The sequence below is a fragment of the Pteropus alecto genome, unplaced genomic scaffold, assembly GCF_000325575.1.
Source record: "Pteropus alecto unplaced genomic scaffold, ASM32557v1 scaffold563, whole genome shotgun sequence".
Classification (NCBI taxonomy): domain Eukaryota; kingdom Metazoa; phylum Chordata; class Mammalia; order Chiroptera; family Pteropodidae; genus Pteropus; species Pteropus alecto.
The window spans coordinates 211,888-227,497 of NW_006433385.1; the positions used below are offsets into that span (position 1 = coordinate 211,888).

Here is a 15,610-nt window from a genome sequence, read left to right on the forward strand (position 1 = left end):
AGGGAGGGACGGGAAGGCGGGCTTGGGAGGGGGTGATGAGGGCAGACACCCCTTTGCGCCCACCCTGCCGAAGGTCAGGAAGAGCCCCACGGGGCCTCTCGGTCTCATCAGGGCCGATTTCGTGGCTGAGGAGCCGCTGCAGCCATGCGGGGTCTCCGAGATCCTTCCCTCCGCCTCCCCCTCGATCGGCCCCCTCTGCCTCCAGCTGTCACCTGGACTAGGGGATTCTGAGCCTGAAGGGCTGGCGAGGAATTAAGGGGCCCTTGGGAAAAGCGAATGGGGGGAAGGACAGAGAGGTGGCCGAGGGGAGTCTGGATGGAGCCGCAGATGAAACTGTCCATCGCTGATGAACTGGGTTTTCCACACTCGCTAGTTTCTCACTGCTGAAGACGCCCCACTGCGGTGGGTGTTGCAGGCAGTGCGCGGGGAGGAACAGCCCTGGAGCCACACGCAGAGCAGGTGGCCCTGAGGACGGGGCTGGGGGGAGGGGTGCATGGCCCCCCAACAACTGGACCTGCTTGGACTCTCTGGGGGCCTCCTCCCCGGCGTGGTGCGGGGGTGGGCTCCCTCCTGCGGAGAAGCACAGGGGAGGCGTGTGTGCAATACTAGGTAGAACGTGGAGGTGCCATCTGGTCAGGGGAGCCCCAAATGAGACTGAGGCGCAGCCCAAAGCGGGGGCACAGAGGTCAGCCCTGCTCACCATATGGTGGCCTCACGAGGGCAGCGGAGGAGGAAGTGGGGAGTCCAGTCTGAATCTATAAGGGGTGCAGCTGGACCCCGCCTCAGCTGGGTGTCCCCCAGGACTGTTGCTTGACCAAAGGGGTGGGCTCGACTCCCTGTGGTGACAATGAGTCCCAAACGCCTGTCAGAGGGGGTGCTGCAGCCTCCTGGAACAGAGCCCAGCGAAGCCACTCGCTGCCCCCACTCGAATAGGAGCCTGTGTCGACCTGAGGTCAGTTTCTAAGTACCTGGGGACCTAAGGGATTTGGTTTGATGAAGACCGTGGTGTCCCTGGCTACCGCCTCAGCGCGCCTTGTGAGGACCAGGGCAGAGGGCTCGGCTCCCCTGGGCCCATTTCCCCGCTGCAGGAGTGGACGGCGAGAGGCCAAAGGCACCCGCACCCAGTGTTCGCCTGCTTGGCGGCCCGGCCCATCGCTGCACTGCATGCTCATCTAAGGCTTCCGGACAGTGCCCTTTTGAGGCATGAAGGCGAGGCGGGGCTGCCTGCCTGCGAGAGTTCTCCAAGGAGGAAGGCTCTGTCACCCTTCCTGTTCTGCCCCTTTCTGCTCCCTGCTGGTTGCATTGTGGGGGAGGGTCCCCTAGCTAGGGGAGGACAGAGCAGGGACTGCAGCATCCAACCCCACAGTGGCTCTCGCTGGGGACGGAAGTCCCTGCGGCTTCTGCGTGACCTGCTCAAACGATCCCACTTTGGGCCATTCCCTGCCGGCCCGTAGACTCCGTGCCGCCGAGCCTGGCCGTGCTGGTTTACTGTTTCCCCTGGGAGCCAGCAAGGCCCAGCCCTGTTCATCCTGAGAGCCACGCAGAGGGTCCACCTGGGGGCCCTGGACAGGTCCTGCTCCCTACCCCCCCACCCCACTGCCCCCCAGGGCCCGCTTTTGCTCTTCTGGAGAGGTTCATGTTGCTCCCACAACTGAGCGACCGGAATTCAGCTCCCCACCTAAGCACCTGCCCCACCGATTCCGTCGTGGGGTCTGCGCCCCCTCGTTCTGATCCGACGGTGTGGACTCGCCAAGCTCACATGCATCTGGACTTTGCCCAGTGTATTTCATACTAAAGTCCTTTGAACTTTTACGTATCGCATAGAAATGCTTTAACACGGAAAACATTAACGCATACGGTGGGGCAAAGATGAACCACGTATCAAGTTGAATATCATTCAATCCACAGAGTATCTTAGGTTTCAATTTAAAAACACAAACAAAAACAAAAATCTGCTCCCCAGACAGCCAGTGAAGGCCAACTCCAACCGTAAAGACCATTTTCAAAACAGCTCGTAGAGACCGCAGAATGGGGGGTGAAGGGGAGCTCATCGGCCGCCTACGCTCCAGAGGGAGGTGTTCAGAAGTTCCAGAACCACATCTGGCACGTAGAAGAAATTGCTACGTCACTATGAAACAGTAGCCGCAGAAGCTTATCGGACCCCAGGGCCAGCGACCACCGTGGGGACTTCGCTCCTCTAGCTTCTCCGAAGCAGCTTGGGGTGACAGTGCTTTAACCAGCCCAGAGCCCGTCTGCGGCTCAGGGAGGTGCCAGTCCCAGTCTCGCACCCAGGTAGGTCCTGCGGGTGGGGGTCCTTCTGCACCATTCTGCCCAGTGTCGAAGCTCCCCGCTTCCCCAGCCACTTCCCATCACTCACGCCCTCTTCGTGGGTCGGAGAGTGAGCAGCTGATGCCGAGTGCTGGGCAGCGCTCGTTTCCGGAGCTTGAAAAGCGAGTGAGTCAGGAGCACAAACCACGTAGCGGGGTGGGGGTGGGGGGTGGGGGGGCTGCCTTTTCTTCCCAGGAGGCAGCTGTGGGCTTTGAAGTCATCGAAGTCATCTAGGGGAGGAGAGCAAGTCAGTGGCGACACTTTCCGCATAATGACCCTGTCTTGAGCGGTGTTGCAGGACTGCCCTCAAGTAGTGCCCAGCTGGGGGGGGGAGGGGCGGGGCAGCCCCAGAGCCAGAGCAGAGGACGCCTGGTGGGGCAGCTCTAGACCCAAGAGCCCTCGTGTGGACGTCCCGGGGACCTCCGCCGCCCTGGTCTGGAACAAAGGCTCGTCACCGCAGACCCATCCACATGCGGTCCTCTGCCCCGTCGGCCTCCTGGGGCACTGCGTGTCAGGCACCCTGTGGGCTGCAAGGTGGCACTGAGCACCCACACGCCTCAGGGAGCTCAGAGCCTTGTCCTGGTGGCAGAGGCACAGAGATGACCAGTCGCCGGCAGGGACTGCGAGCAAGGCGCACGGGGCAGAGACCACGGCTCCATTTCCTAACCTTTCTGGAGCCTCAGAGTCTAACTGAAAAGCCGACACCTACCTACCTGCAGGTGCTGTGAAGGTTCACGAGATTCCTAATGCCAAGCAGGCCCGGGCCGCCACTGTGCTCGGGGGAGTGAAAACAGCATGACAGGCCCCTGGGTGCTCGGGGCAGAGGCAACACCTCAGCAGTGGGTTCTCTGGCCCCGGCCACTTGGGTTCCCTTCGGGTGACAGAAACCACGGAGAGGTTTACGCATGAGAGGAGCTCAGCGACCTCACGTCCTGGGGTCCTGGGGGGACCACGGTCATCGGGAGTGGCATTGGTGGGGCTGAGCCTCTGCTGCTTCCCTCAGGCCCCAGGAAGTCATCGGGAGTGGCATTGGTGGCCTCTGCAGCCTGCCTGCCGGGCTGAGCCTCTGCTGCTTCCCTCAGGCCCCAGGAAGACACATGGGGGCCTGAAGTTCGTTTGGTAAGCGCCCTGTGAGGGTGCGTATGGCAGGAAAGTGGCCCCAGCTCTGGGCAGCCAGCAATGATGGTCCCCTCGATTGTCGGAAAGGCTGGCTGACTTTCCCAGGGAACCCAGAAACCGTGGGGTGGCGGCCGGCCTCCTCCCGCTTAGCCAATGGCCTGGCGAGGGGGGGTCCAGAAGGATGGAACCCGAGCCAGCCACTGCCCCCCGACGCGGCCCCATGCGCCCTGGCGAGCGTGTCTGGGTACAGTGCCCACGTCCTGCACATCGATCCTGAAAGATGCCATGCAGGGCTGAGGACAGAGGCAGCCCTCGAGATGCTGGGTGCGTAATCGGGGTCACCTCCGCTTGGGAGTCTGCACCGCCTCCCCCAGAGAGCCGAAGCCTGCGCCCATGACCCACGCCGTCTCAGTAAGCCAGAGGAAGGCCCAAGGCTGTGAGGGTTTGGACCCACGGCTGCGGGAGCCTGAAGTGGCGAGTGACCCGGGTGTGGAAGGGAGCCCAACACCGCCTCCCCTCCAGGCGCCCCCACCTCTGGGAACCAGGGAGCGAGGCCCCCTCTTGGTCCTCTGCCGCCTCTCCTGTTACTTTTTAGATGGTCCTGCTGGCCTGGTGGCGGGTCGGGGGGGGGACCTGGACCACCCGCTCCCGTCCTCCAGCCACCAGCCACCGCCTCAGTGTGTTAGGGGACTAATATTAGAAGCGAGAAAGGCCATGTGGTTGCCATCAGTTCAGACTGCAAAATGGGCCAGTATCTTCCTGGGCAAAGAAAGCACAGCCTTGGGCACAGCTGTCCCTTTGGGAGCCCTGAATGTCCCTCCGAGCTCTTAGGACCTGGCGGACATGGAGCAGAGCGCTGACACGCGCCCTACCTCGATTCCAAAGCTAACGCGGGCACAGTTCTGCATGGAATCCAGCCAGCCACCCCCACCCCCAGGGAATGGCACCTCGTGTCGGGATTAAATAGTATGTGAAGCCCTGAGTCCGTACGCGTGTGGCGCTTAGTGCTGTGTGACGGAGGTCACAGCACAGTGGGGAACGCTCGGCCCGTGCACATTCACAGCACGGCGTGTGGCCTCACCCACGCTCTATCCGTACCCCGTGCACATTCACAGCACGGCGTGTGGCCTCACCCAAGCTCTATCCGTACCCCGCTTCCGGCTTCCTCCTGCCCAGTCCGGGCCAGAGAATGACCAGTCCCCACGCCCGCTCCCCCGAGGACCCACCTCATGACCTCAGAAGGCCCTCGCGCAGGCTGTCCTGACCCCCTTCTCCAGGGTGGCAGCTCTGGGGTCCGCGACTCAGGCTTGCGAGCAGCACAGCTCTGTCCTGACTGCGGCTGGCCTTTCCCTGTGGCCCTCCTCAAACTAACCCCTGCACCGAGGGCCTTGTCACTAAGCTCCACACGTCCCGCGCCCCGTCGGATCCATAGCTGGCCCATCCGAAGCCCAAGGTGGGAAGGTGGTGTGCCGTAGTTCCTAAACCCGCTGAAGCTGCCTACACTCTTAATCTGTGTCCTGGCAGGAAGCCACATGGCACTTGGGGGCCCAGTGCGCCCTCTGGCGGCCAGAACTTCCGTGGAGGGCGGGCTGCTGAGCGGAGCGCCACCCTGCCTCCCACAGGCCCCACTGGCCCCCAGGCCTCTTCCCAGCCCCTCTGGACAGGCTTCCGCCCTGCTTGGGCTCTCGTGGGCCTTGGAAGGGTTGTGGGGAGCGTGCGTGGGACAGAAGCAGAGGCGACGGCAGGCTGGGGACTCCGCGACCTGAGAGAGCCTTCCGGGCCGCCGAGGTGCAGTGCCGCCTGGTGAGGCCAGCCCTGCGCCAGTCCACTGTCGGCCACGCGCCGTGGCGCCCTCAGGGAAAAGGGCCCTTGCCGCGGCATTTTGCCCACATGACAGTGGCCGTCTCCAGCCTGGAGGTGGAGGCTGCGAGATTTCAATACGTCTCCAGAAAACAGAGCGCCTCACAACCTGGGCCACAGAAAAAGCAAATGACCTAGTGGCCCCGACCACCTCCGCCCCTTCTGTTTGCTGTCTGGGCAGAGGGTGTGGGCAGGCACAGAGGTGGCCAGCACCGGGGCCACCACAGAACCAGCGGACACAGCAGCACCAGCTCAGGCAGCCTCCGAGGTACAAAGTATGAGGTGCAAGCCCAGACCCGTCCTCTGACTGGCATCTCTCCAGTGACGCAGGGTTAGGGTTGAGAAGGTGACGAAGTCCGCTGTCACTGGCTGGCGGGTCAGCACAGGTCCGTCTGGCGGCTTCGAGCAGCCCCACAGCAGCCGCATCCCAGGGGTGCAGGGAGCCTGCCAGGACTGGACCTGGGCCGGGACCGCACGCAGCGGATGCCCTCCTAAGCCGCGTCCTGGGAACTGCGGCCGCGGTCCCGGCCCGCAGAGCACCTGGGCCGCCTCCCTCCCACCCACACCTGCTGAGTGCCATGTGTTCCCATGGGAGTCCGTCTGTTTTGTTACATAAATCGATGCGTATGAAGACTCTGAGACCAGACTGAGGTGCTCAAAACACCCGCTGTTCAACGAGGTAAAGGTGAAATTCTTACAAAAGAGTGAAGAAAACTAGTAAATAGACTCCTGAGACTCCTAGGAGTTAAATTCCTTTGCAAGGTCTAAATTCTTGATCCTTCGAAGGAACCCAGAGCCGGGAGCGCTCGCAAGCCGGGAGCACCGGACGCACCTCACTGTGGAAGCCCCGCCTCCTGCAGCCCCTCAGCGCTCCCTCCCCCGCCAGCTAAGTGACTATGCAGATCCGGGCCAGCTTAAAGGTTCCTCTTTCCTCATTCAATGGACTTTCGATTGATAACTGTCAGCCTGCCTGTCCCAGTCAGATGGAAATTGGGCCTTCTGGGTTCCCACCAGGACCCGCCAGTGGGACAGCACCAGACAGTGGGACAGCACCAGACGGCCAGACAGGTCGGGTCGGTCCGCCAGCACCCGGACTCCGGCGTTTACTCCGGAGCGCGTCCCTCTGCTTCCTCAGAAAGGCAGTGTCTTCTCCACTTTCTCACCGAGCGAACGGAGGAAGAACCGGCCTGTGGCCCCCGCTCCCTGGGGAAGATCGGATGACCCCGCATGTCCCGTCCTCTGCTGCCAACGGCAGACACCCCTCAACTCGACCTCCCCTGGCCCTTCACCCAGAAGCGACACTGGGAGCCAGATGGCCAGTCCGCTGTTGGCGGACTCTAAACATTCCGCTGACACCGGAAAGCACGCAAAGACGCGTTCCTTCGTGAGCGGTGCTGAAACGTGGGCGTGAAGCAGACACTGTCCAAGGTGTTTCTTCGCGCTCTGAACACAGTGACACGTGTTCCTTTGCACAGGGCATGGTCCGGGTAGCTCCTGGCACGTGCCTGAGGCGCTCAGGCCTACGGAGCCTCGTGCACGGCCGGAGACGGCAGAGCTGTGAGGCCAGCAGGCCGGGGCTCCCCCAGGGCTGACGGGGACGCGACTGCCGTGTGGCGCCAAGTGACGGCGTCGGGATCTTCGCCACTTCCCTCGGCTCTTCGTCCCAAGCGGCAGTTTCGATGGAAGGGGACCGTGTTTTCTGCGTCATCGTGCCGAGGCCTAGCAGACCAGCAGTCGGTCACTGATGGCGACAGGCAACAACTCGAAATACTCGCCATTCCATCCCACCTCGGTGCAGGACACGGCATCTGTGACCCACTCTGGTCTGTTACACGCAGGGAACCTGGCAGGAGCCCAGAAACACCCTGGGCACCAAATACAATCCCGGCCTGACTCCAGCTGAATGCCAAGTGCCCATCGAGTGTAAGCGGCGAGGCGGAACCCCGTTACGGAGGGGCCTTTGGAGCAGGACAGGGAGGGAGACGCCTGGTCTCAGCCCGCCGGTCGGGGCCGGGCTCATCCTGCACGAGCACCCCAACGTCGTGCATAATGGCGAGTGCAGCTCATACTTTTGCCACGTGAAACCCAAAATCTCAGGAACTTTGCAGCTCGTTCCCAGAGCTCTGCGTGGCAGAACGCAGTGGGGAAATCTGGACTCTACCAGCCACCCGTGCTACAGGTGGCACCTATGGCTTTAGACTAACCTGGGACAGAAGAATCTCGCCTCCCGGCATGCTGCGAAGAAGTTGCAGGGCAGCCTGGCTGCTGCATGGCCAGTCCGATGGCACGCTCTGTCCAGGCTGGAGGCCACACACGGCCAGCCCCGTGTCCTACGTGAGAACCTGCCCCACCCCCTCACTCGCCCATTGGTACGGGTTCACCCCGACCCTCCCCGCTCGGGCCCCACTGTGACACGGCCCTTCCTCTGCCCCTCCTCACAGAGCCGCAGGACGACCAAGGTGGAGAAGTGTCAGGCGGCGTTTCCTCTTCCTTCCCCAGGACTCAGGCTGGCTATAGTTAGTTCTCAGATATCGTCACAACAGAAGGCATCGCCTGGAAGGTCGAGGTGCCCACATTCGCCTGTAGTGTCATGTACAGGTAGGGAGGAGTATGGCAGGGGACTGGAAGACACTGCCCAAGCTGCCATTTACCAGCGGGATAACAGGGGGTCGATCGGTGCTCTGGCTTCAAGACCATCGTACGTGCACAGACCAGGGGTTCTCACGTGGGGGCAGCCGGCTGAAACGCACACTTCCGCTAGCTCGGAGAAGAGCGCCTCACTGCGGATGCTGCGGTTGGGGACCGTGCCAAGCGGCAGGGGGAGGAGGAAGCCCATGGGGGGGGGCGGCACGTGCCAGCCGGGGACCCTTCCCCTCTTCAGCTACTGTGTTGACGAGACAGGACAGCTGGCATCCTGCCCCGACCTCAGGGCCGCTAAGAACTTGCACATTTAAAAAGGCCAAACCACTATCCCGGTAGCATGGCGGAGGCGGAGACCTCTCTCCGCTGGCCCTGGAGCCCACCACACGAGGACCGCCACAGCCGCGCGCAAGGCGCGGACGCGGGGTCTGCGTGGGGTTTAACTGCGTGAGCTGCGCGCGAAGGGTCGGTACGTCTAAGCCTCTGCTACGTCACAGGCGCTGTTTTGGTTTTTGTTTTATTAAGGGACGCATATTAGCGACGGGAGAAGCGAGCGTGTCCCCTCCACTGCCAAACACAGCCCTCTGGACAGAGGTGGGGGCCACGGGCTGCCCGCGGCACAGGTGCGACGGCGGGACCGGGTCGGGAAGGCAGAGCGGGTGTCCCCAGCTGTCGGTCCCTCAGCCCACACTTCCTTTAGATTCCCTTCTGCCGCTTAACCCTGAACCGTCTCCCCGTCAACTCGGATGCAACGAAGCCATCGTTTCCCAGGAGGATGGAGGCGAGGCCGGGACTGGTGTGCCCGCACTGTGAGGGAGCATGGCTTTCAAGGCGGGTTCTAGTCCGTGAGGACTCGGGGGCGGGGTGAACCGGGCCCTAGCGTCTGCAGGCTACTGGCCACGGCCGCCGCAGCCCCGGGGGCTACAGTCTGGTGGCTCTAAATAACCAGCATTTTGTTTTCTATTAGGACCAAGGATTTATTCACAGTGTGAACCACAACACTTGATACAGGCTACCAAAAACACAGGAAGGGCAGACGGGCCGGGGAGAAGGCCGGCCACAGCCGCGGCGAGCACTCCGACCAGGCCTCCCCTGCGCCACCAGCTCGCCGGCGACGCGTGAGACCAGACGCCTGTGTTCTGCACACCGCCCGATGCTGAAGCACCAACACACTGTTTGGAAGTTTGTTCTGTTTTAATTCCAGCCACTGAAACCAACATAGAAGTTATTGCTTAGATAAATAAACCTAGTCTACGAGGAAAAAGAAAAGTGGGTAAAGAAAAACAAAACCCCCAAACGTGAAAAACTTAAGTTCCCCAATATGGTAACAGAGTAAACAAGAGAGAAATTCCTCAAATGAGGATTTACTGGAATTTCTGGTGCCCTCTGGGCACTGAAACTGAGTTGGACTCGTGAGCCGGCAAATCCCAGACAGAGGCCGGAGTTAATGCTGGACGCGAGAAGCCGCGGGCTCTGGGGTCGTGCAGACCGCGGGGCCCCGCGAGTCACATTCCAAACCTTGACCACCACAAACAGCTCGTAAGGAAAAAAATACAAAAGGTGTCAAAAATTTTTTTAGTTGTTTTTTCTTTTTTTCAAAGAGTTCTGGAAAAACGATCCATCGGGAATAGAAATAGCACCGTTTACAGGCTGGTCTGGCCCAGTCCTGCAGCTCTGCTGAGACACTGAGACAAGCTCGGCTGGGGTCCGGAAGGACAGTGAGGGGTCGGTCTGGGGGTCACTTCCGGCTCGGTGCGTCCCTCACAGTGCAGCGCACACAGACGTAGTCCTCCTTCTCCGCCATCTCTGGAGAAACACCAACACAGACCTGATGAAACCACTGGTTGCAGCTGCCATCACACTGGACCCAGTCCACCTGGTTACAAAGAGCAGGGAGACGGGGTTTTCAGAGGAAAGCGGGATTCGAAACTGGGCAGGCCGGCCGCCAGACACTCAGGCCGCCTGCCACTGACGGCCACTGTCCCAGCACTGGGATCTCTGGCACAGCAGCCAAGCCAAATGCGTGGAGCTGGCCCGCCAGTCAAAGCAACGCGTCAAAGCCGTCCTTCAAGGCGCGACTGCTTTGGGGTGGAGACAGCGCCGCCCTGCGGTAAGCAGCGGGCACTACAGCGGCATCCCTCCCACCTTCTTAGCGCCGGGCCGTGGACGCTGGAGGAGCAGGAAAAGGAGAAAAGGGAAGAGTAAGAGTTTCTTCAAGACAGGGGAGAAGACCCAGGCGCGAGGCGGGAGAAGTGGGGGGCCGGGGGGGGGTGCGAGCGGCCTTCAGATCAGCTCAGATCAGCTCAGAGCGGGAAGCAGAGCGCGCAGAGGCGAGGCCTAGCTCACGGGGCTCCTGAGTTAGGGGACGTGCGTCCTCCACGGCCCAAATCTCACTGACCTCGTCGCCTTCTGGCTGCAGGCAGCTCACGGCCGGGCAGATGGCCTCCTCCGCCTCAGAGTCCTCCTGCTCGGAGCAGGACGTGTCCGAGGGCGGGGGGTGCGTGCCGCCGGTGCGGGCCGGCTCACAGCCACGCGTGCTCTCCGACAGGACAGCGTCCGTGGCCTCGGGGCGGCTCCGTCTCACTTTCTTCCTCCTGGGGGCCCGCGTTTTCCTCACGCGATCCCATCGCTCGCTGGCGTGGCCGTCCCTCTCCAGGCGTCGCTTCAGCTTCCTCTCCAGGCTGCTGACCCCGTCCCGCTTCCCGCGGCAGCAGTCCTGCTGGGGGGACGGCGGGCAGACTCAGGGCCAGCCTCCGGTCTGCCCGGGGCTGACCCCAGCGAGGCTGAGCGCTAGCCCGGCCGTGTGGGGAGCCAGCCGAGCCCCACCGACCTGGAAAAACACTGCTCAACGCCACCCTCACCGCGGCTCACGTCCCCTGGCACAACCACGCCCCCTGCCAGGCTGTCAAAGGGACATGTGAGCGCTGGGCCCCACCCCCGGGCAGCTGAGCAGCACCAGGAGGCGCCTGCCGCTTCTTCCCCAGTCTCTGAGGGGCAGACTGGCCACCGCCTGGTTTCAGCCCAGGTGTTTACGTTTGGCCTTTGACCTGCAAACTTCTGAAGATCGAGTTCACAGCTCCCTTCCTCACGGACACACGCCCGCCCCTGACAGGCGGGGTACATCAGCTGGCCACAGTCGGCCACAGAGACAACGGGGTGCCACGCTGTTCGGCATCGTAGGAACAGTGACCCTGCCCTCGGGCTCTGCTGAGAGTCTCCCGTCCTCACGGCTGCAGGCGGCCAGGTCATGCACGGGTAGAGGCAGCAGAGTTTTCCCAATGCCGAGAAACAGGGCGCTCTAGAGTGTCCCCTTCAAGTCGGCTCCACCCAGACCCCCCGGCAGCCATCTTGTTAAGGTTAGGAGTCACGGCACTTGTTACACGGCAACTCCGAGAATTAATTTGTTTTTTGAAAGTGTCATCCCAAAAGGCCTCCCCAGGTCTAACTGCATTTTCATCCCTACAGTGTTTCTCTTAACAGAAAAAAAAGATCCTGCTTCTAACCATCATCACACAGGGACAGTCAGAAGCACCTTAGCCGCAGCAACTGGGGAAAGAGGACCGAAAGCCAGGCCGTGCGCCCAGAGGTGTCCAGCACCTGCCTGCCCGATGGCAGCCTGAGAATGCGGACCAGGGCAGCGAGGCTCACAGTCCCCACCCCACCGGCGCCGCATCCCCGACTTGCCTTCTCGCTGCCGGGCCTGGCCGGCGAGTTCTGCTCCGTCCGCGGAGGGGGGCTGGGCCTGGCCAGCAGAGTCCGGTAGAGCTCGTGGACCTCGGGGAGGGACACCTGGAGCAGGTGTGCTTCCATCAGCAGCTCGTTCACTTCGGCGCTGACACCTACCAAAGACCAGACGGGTCACGGAGCTGCCGGCCTGACACGCATGCCGGCGCCGCCAGCAGCCTCGCTCCAAGGGACGCTCGGTTGAAGCCTGGTTCACCTCGTGCACCTGAAGTCGCAGTGCAAGAGCCCAAGCCGGACCGTCCGGTCCTCTGCTGACCAGGGAAGGGCTGGCCCCACACTGCACGCTGGGGGAGTGCAACCTCCGCCCCGCAGCCCAGGGTGTGGGCCGCTGGGATGGTGACAAGGCACAAATAGGGCCTCGGGACTCCAGGCGCAGCTTCAGGCGGAACCCCTGGGGCGGTCGTTTACGGGCAAGGACCAGAGAGAACACAGGTGCCAAGGGGGTGTATCCCGAGGAAGCCCCACAAGTCTAAGTAACGGTGTAACGGGGGAGCCTGCAGCTCGGCCTCTGCCACTCAGCTGGCAGGGGACTGACCTTCAACCCCGAGCGCCACGGCTACACAGACCTCCCGCCCACGAACCTGCAAACGTGGCCCTTCTCTGCCTTGCGAACACATGGCAACCTGTTCCCTGCATTCAAGAAAGCCCTTTCTAATCTAATGGTACCGATCCCCCGTAACAAAAATCTGCTGCAGGTTGCCGCCCGGCCCTCGAGAGAGAAGCAGGATGAAGCACGAACCGTGGAGGGGGACGCAGCTCCGCCCGGCAGCGAAGGGGGAGAGTGCCAACGAGGTCCTGCTGTCCCGGCCATCGGGCAAGGGAGGAGATGCTGTGCCAGGAGGCAGAGGCGCCTGACAGAGAGAACAGCTCACAGTGAGGGCTTGTCTCGCATCAAAACTCGCCCACCGTCGTCCGCGGCCGGGCCACCCTGAGGAAGCCCGAGCCCGTCTGATCTCAGAAGCTACGCAGGGTCGGGCCTGGTTAGTACTGGGATGGGAGACCGCCTGGGGAAACCAGGTGCTGTAGACGTAAAAAGTAAAATAAATAAGGGACTGTAAGCTGACAAGGTCCTTATAATCTGTGAGGTCAACCAACGGATGCCTCACCTAAAAAAAACCCCAAAAAACAAAACTCCCGCCAGCCCAAAGGAAGTGGCTGCAGTTAGCAAGCACAAGCAGAAAGAGACTTGACTTCTCCAGCTGGGAGACCTGGCCGCATCGACTCTGGTCTGAGCCCCACTCCTCCGGCACAGAGGAGACAGCACCACTGGCAAATGAGCCATTTTCTCTGCCAGAGAACAGATCACACGGCCTTTCATTCCGTCTGTGATTCTCCTCACAGAGGTGAACACAGGGACGCAGACAGCACCCTGAAGAGTCGGCTGAGGAGCTGCCAGGCATCACTCATGTCCACCGTCCCACGTTTATGCTCACTCAAGGAGCAGGAGAAACACTCCTCGGCCCCCCACGCAGCAGACGATGACAGCAGTGCCCCTTCGCTGCAAGGAAGGGACAAAGCCCAGCACGTCCTACGTGAAGGAACGTCTCCACTGCAGGCGCCCAGATGGCCACACCTCACCTACGCAGCAGGACTTAACGGACCGCCTGCTAAGTGCCAGGCATTGTGTTTCAGGAGCCTGGGAAGAAACTTCGAAACGAGGACAGAAACACGACAGACCAAGTTCTTGTCCTCTGACCTGCGGGCCGTAGGGCCCACCAGACCCAGGTGTCTGTGCCCTGGGGAGCACGAGGGACCTGGGACTGGCCCGCTGCAGGAGTCGCTGTGAAGTCCTGAGGCGCCAGGGGACCTCGGGGGGAGGGACCGGGGGGACGCTGCCCTCCCGACTGCACTTTCTCCCGTCGCCATGTTCTCCTCCTGCGGTCATCTCCCCCAGGGGACAGGACTGTCCACCCCGGACGGGCCCCCTGCCTTTCTTCCCTCCGTGGCCATGGAGGACGCAGACACTTCAAACCTGTCAGTCCTCACAGGGCAGTGACAGGCCAACGGCACCTCGCTTTCCTGCTCGGTGACTCACGTGAGCGAGTGACGTAAGAGGGAGGCGAGAGACAGACACGAGCAAACGTTAGAACCCGCGCACCGGGGTGAACGTGTCTGGGTGCACACGCGCCCGTGGAAAACGGCACGAGCGGCCGAGAGACGAGCCAGCCCCGGCCACCGCGCAGAGGCGAGACCACACGGCAGGCCACGTGGGCGCTGGTGGCGCAGGGGGGCAGCAGGACCAGCAGCACAGCAACAGGCTCCGCCAGGAGAGGGGACAGAGCGAAGCGGATCCCGCAACCAGCAGCGAAGGCTCAGGCTCACCTTGCTGTCCGACGCCTGTCCCGCGGAGGCCTGCCCCCGGCTCTGTGGCCGGCCCGGGCCCCCGCGGTCGTGCGCAGGCCGGAGGCCCCCCGACGCCAGCAGCTGCTGGGCTCTGTGCTGCCAGCTCACGGTCCGCTCGATCACGTACCGCAGCGCGTCGCCCTCGGGCAGGCGCACGCGGATGCGCTGCAGGGAGGCCAGCAGCGGCAGCACCCTCTCCAGCGGGGGCTTCTCCGACCGCCGACAGTGGGGACAGAGCCAGACCCGCGGGCCGTGCGGAGCGCTGGGGGCCGCCACGCAGCCCGTGTGGAAAGCGTCCCTGCAGAGCTCGCACTGCACCATCGGGGCGGCGGGGGCCTTGTGACACAGGCAGACCCGCGTCTCCATGTCCGGGCTGGGTGCCAGCAGCTTGCCCTCATTGGCCAGCCTCAGGGCCCGCAGGGCTTCCATCTCCCGAAGGCGTGCTTCCCCGAGGGCCGCCATCTGCAAAGGAGTGAAGGGTGAGGACAGCGTCACAGGGACTCGCCTGCTCCCGGGCTCCGGAGAAGGCACCCTGCACCCAGACCCTGGCTCTGCCCACCGAGCGTGCGCGTGACCCTGGGCGACACGTCCCACCGTGGCTGGGGTCCCACGGGTGTGACGTGGCTCTGGGCCACCGCTCCGGTGCCTGGACAGATGCGTGACTGGACGCAGCCTGCCTGGCACACAGCGAACTCCGAGCCTGAGCACTTGTTCGTGCTCCGCTTCGACTCCAGCCTCCGGTTTGCTCACCGCCCGGGAAGCTCATCCAGGCCCCTCACGCTCTGTTTTCCACATTCGCTGACTTCCAAGTTCCTCCATCTGTTTTCAGACTAACATTAGCTTTTGTGTTCTTCTAAAAAGGTACTTCAGACGGAAAAGTCCCCCAGACACCACCACACAGGAGGCCACATCTCTTACTGTCTCTGACGCTAAGACCACATACGTGTGCTACACACAGCAACTGCAGATAATGACACCGGATCCTTTGTGGAAAACGAACAGAAACCACTTCAGCAGACCCTGCACACAGGCGCGGCACCGACGTGCGGTCACCGGGGCAGAGACCCAGGCGCGTGGCCCTCCCTCCCCTCTCTCAGGACGAGTGCCGAGCCCCAGGCCCGAGCTGAGCTCAGGTGTCCTGCACGGTCAGCTTGAGGACACGCGCAGCAAATCAATGTCACAGGGGAAGCAGCAGTGACCCCAACACTCTTGAGCAGCATTTATGAGCTGTCTGCGAGTGGGGCCTGGACACAGGGCACCCCGGCACGGATGAGAAGTCCGGGCACATGGAGACTTCACACATCTTGGAGTGGAAGCGGCGTCTAAAGGTGACAAATTCAGAGCACGAGCTCCAGCAGGCAGCCACTACCCCCTCGAACGTGGCAGCAGTGGCCTCGACCACGGGCAGGATCGCCAGTCCTCCTCCCGCATGCCACGGACAAAGGATCGAGTGACGGGGAAGCACAGACCCCTAGGAACAAACCCACGGGCCGCAGGAGCGGCTCCTCCCCCAAGCTCTGCTCCCCGGCCCTTAAAATGTGAATGCCTGGTGGGAGGATGGGGGACAGGACGGGGT

At 62.4% G+C, this 15,610-nt stretch overlaps 1 protein-coding gene and 1 pseudogene across 3 annotated transcripts in view; one reads left to right on the forward strand and one right to left on the reverse strand.

Moving 5' to 3' along the window:
- Positions 1 to 9,122: 9,122 nt before the first annotated feature.
- KDM5B (lysine demethylase 5B) overlaps positions 9,123 to 15,610 on the reverse strand; it is a 46,141-nt gene continuing 39,653 nt past the window's right edge. Inside the window, exons 23-27 of one of the 3 annotated variants that reach the window (XM_015586570.2) lie at positions 14,014 to 14,496; positions 12,431 to 12,542; positions 11,632 to 11,786; positions 10,346 to 10,666; positions 9,123 to 9,753 (exon numbers count right to left, since the gene is read on the reverse strand). In XM_015586570.2, the coding sequence (XP_015442056.1) occupies positions 9,709 to 9,753; positions 10,346 to 10,666; positions 11,632 to 11,786; positions 12,431 to 12,542; positions 14,014 to 14,496 (1,116 nt within the window). In that variant the 3' untranslated portion in view covers positions 9,123 to 9,708. Of the gene's footprint in view, positions 9,824 to 10,345; positions 10,667 to 11,631; positions 11,787 to 12,430; positions 12,543 to 14,013; positions 14,497 to 15,610 lie in introns of all 3 variants that reach the window. The other 2 variants (XM_015586568.2, XM_015586569.2) reach the window with 2 other exon arrangements.
- LOC112476966 lies at positions 12,602 to 12,720 on the forward strand (annotated as a pseudogene).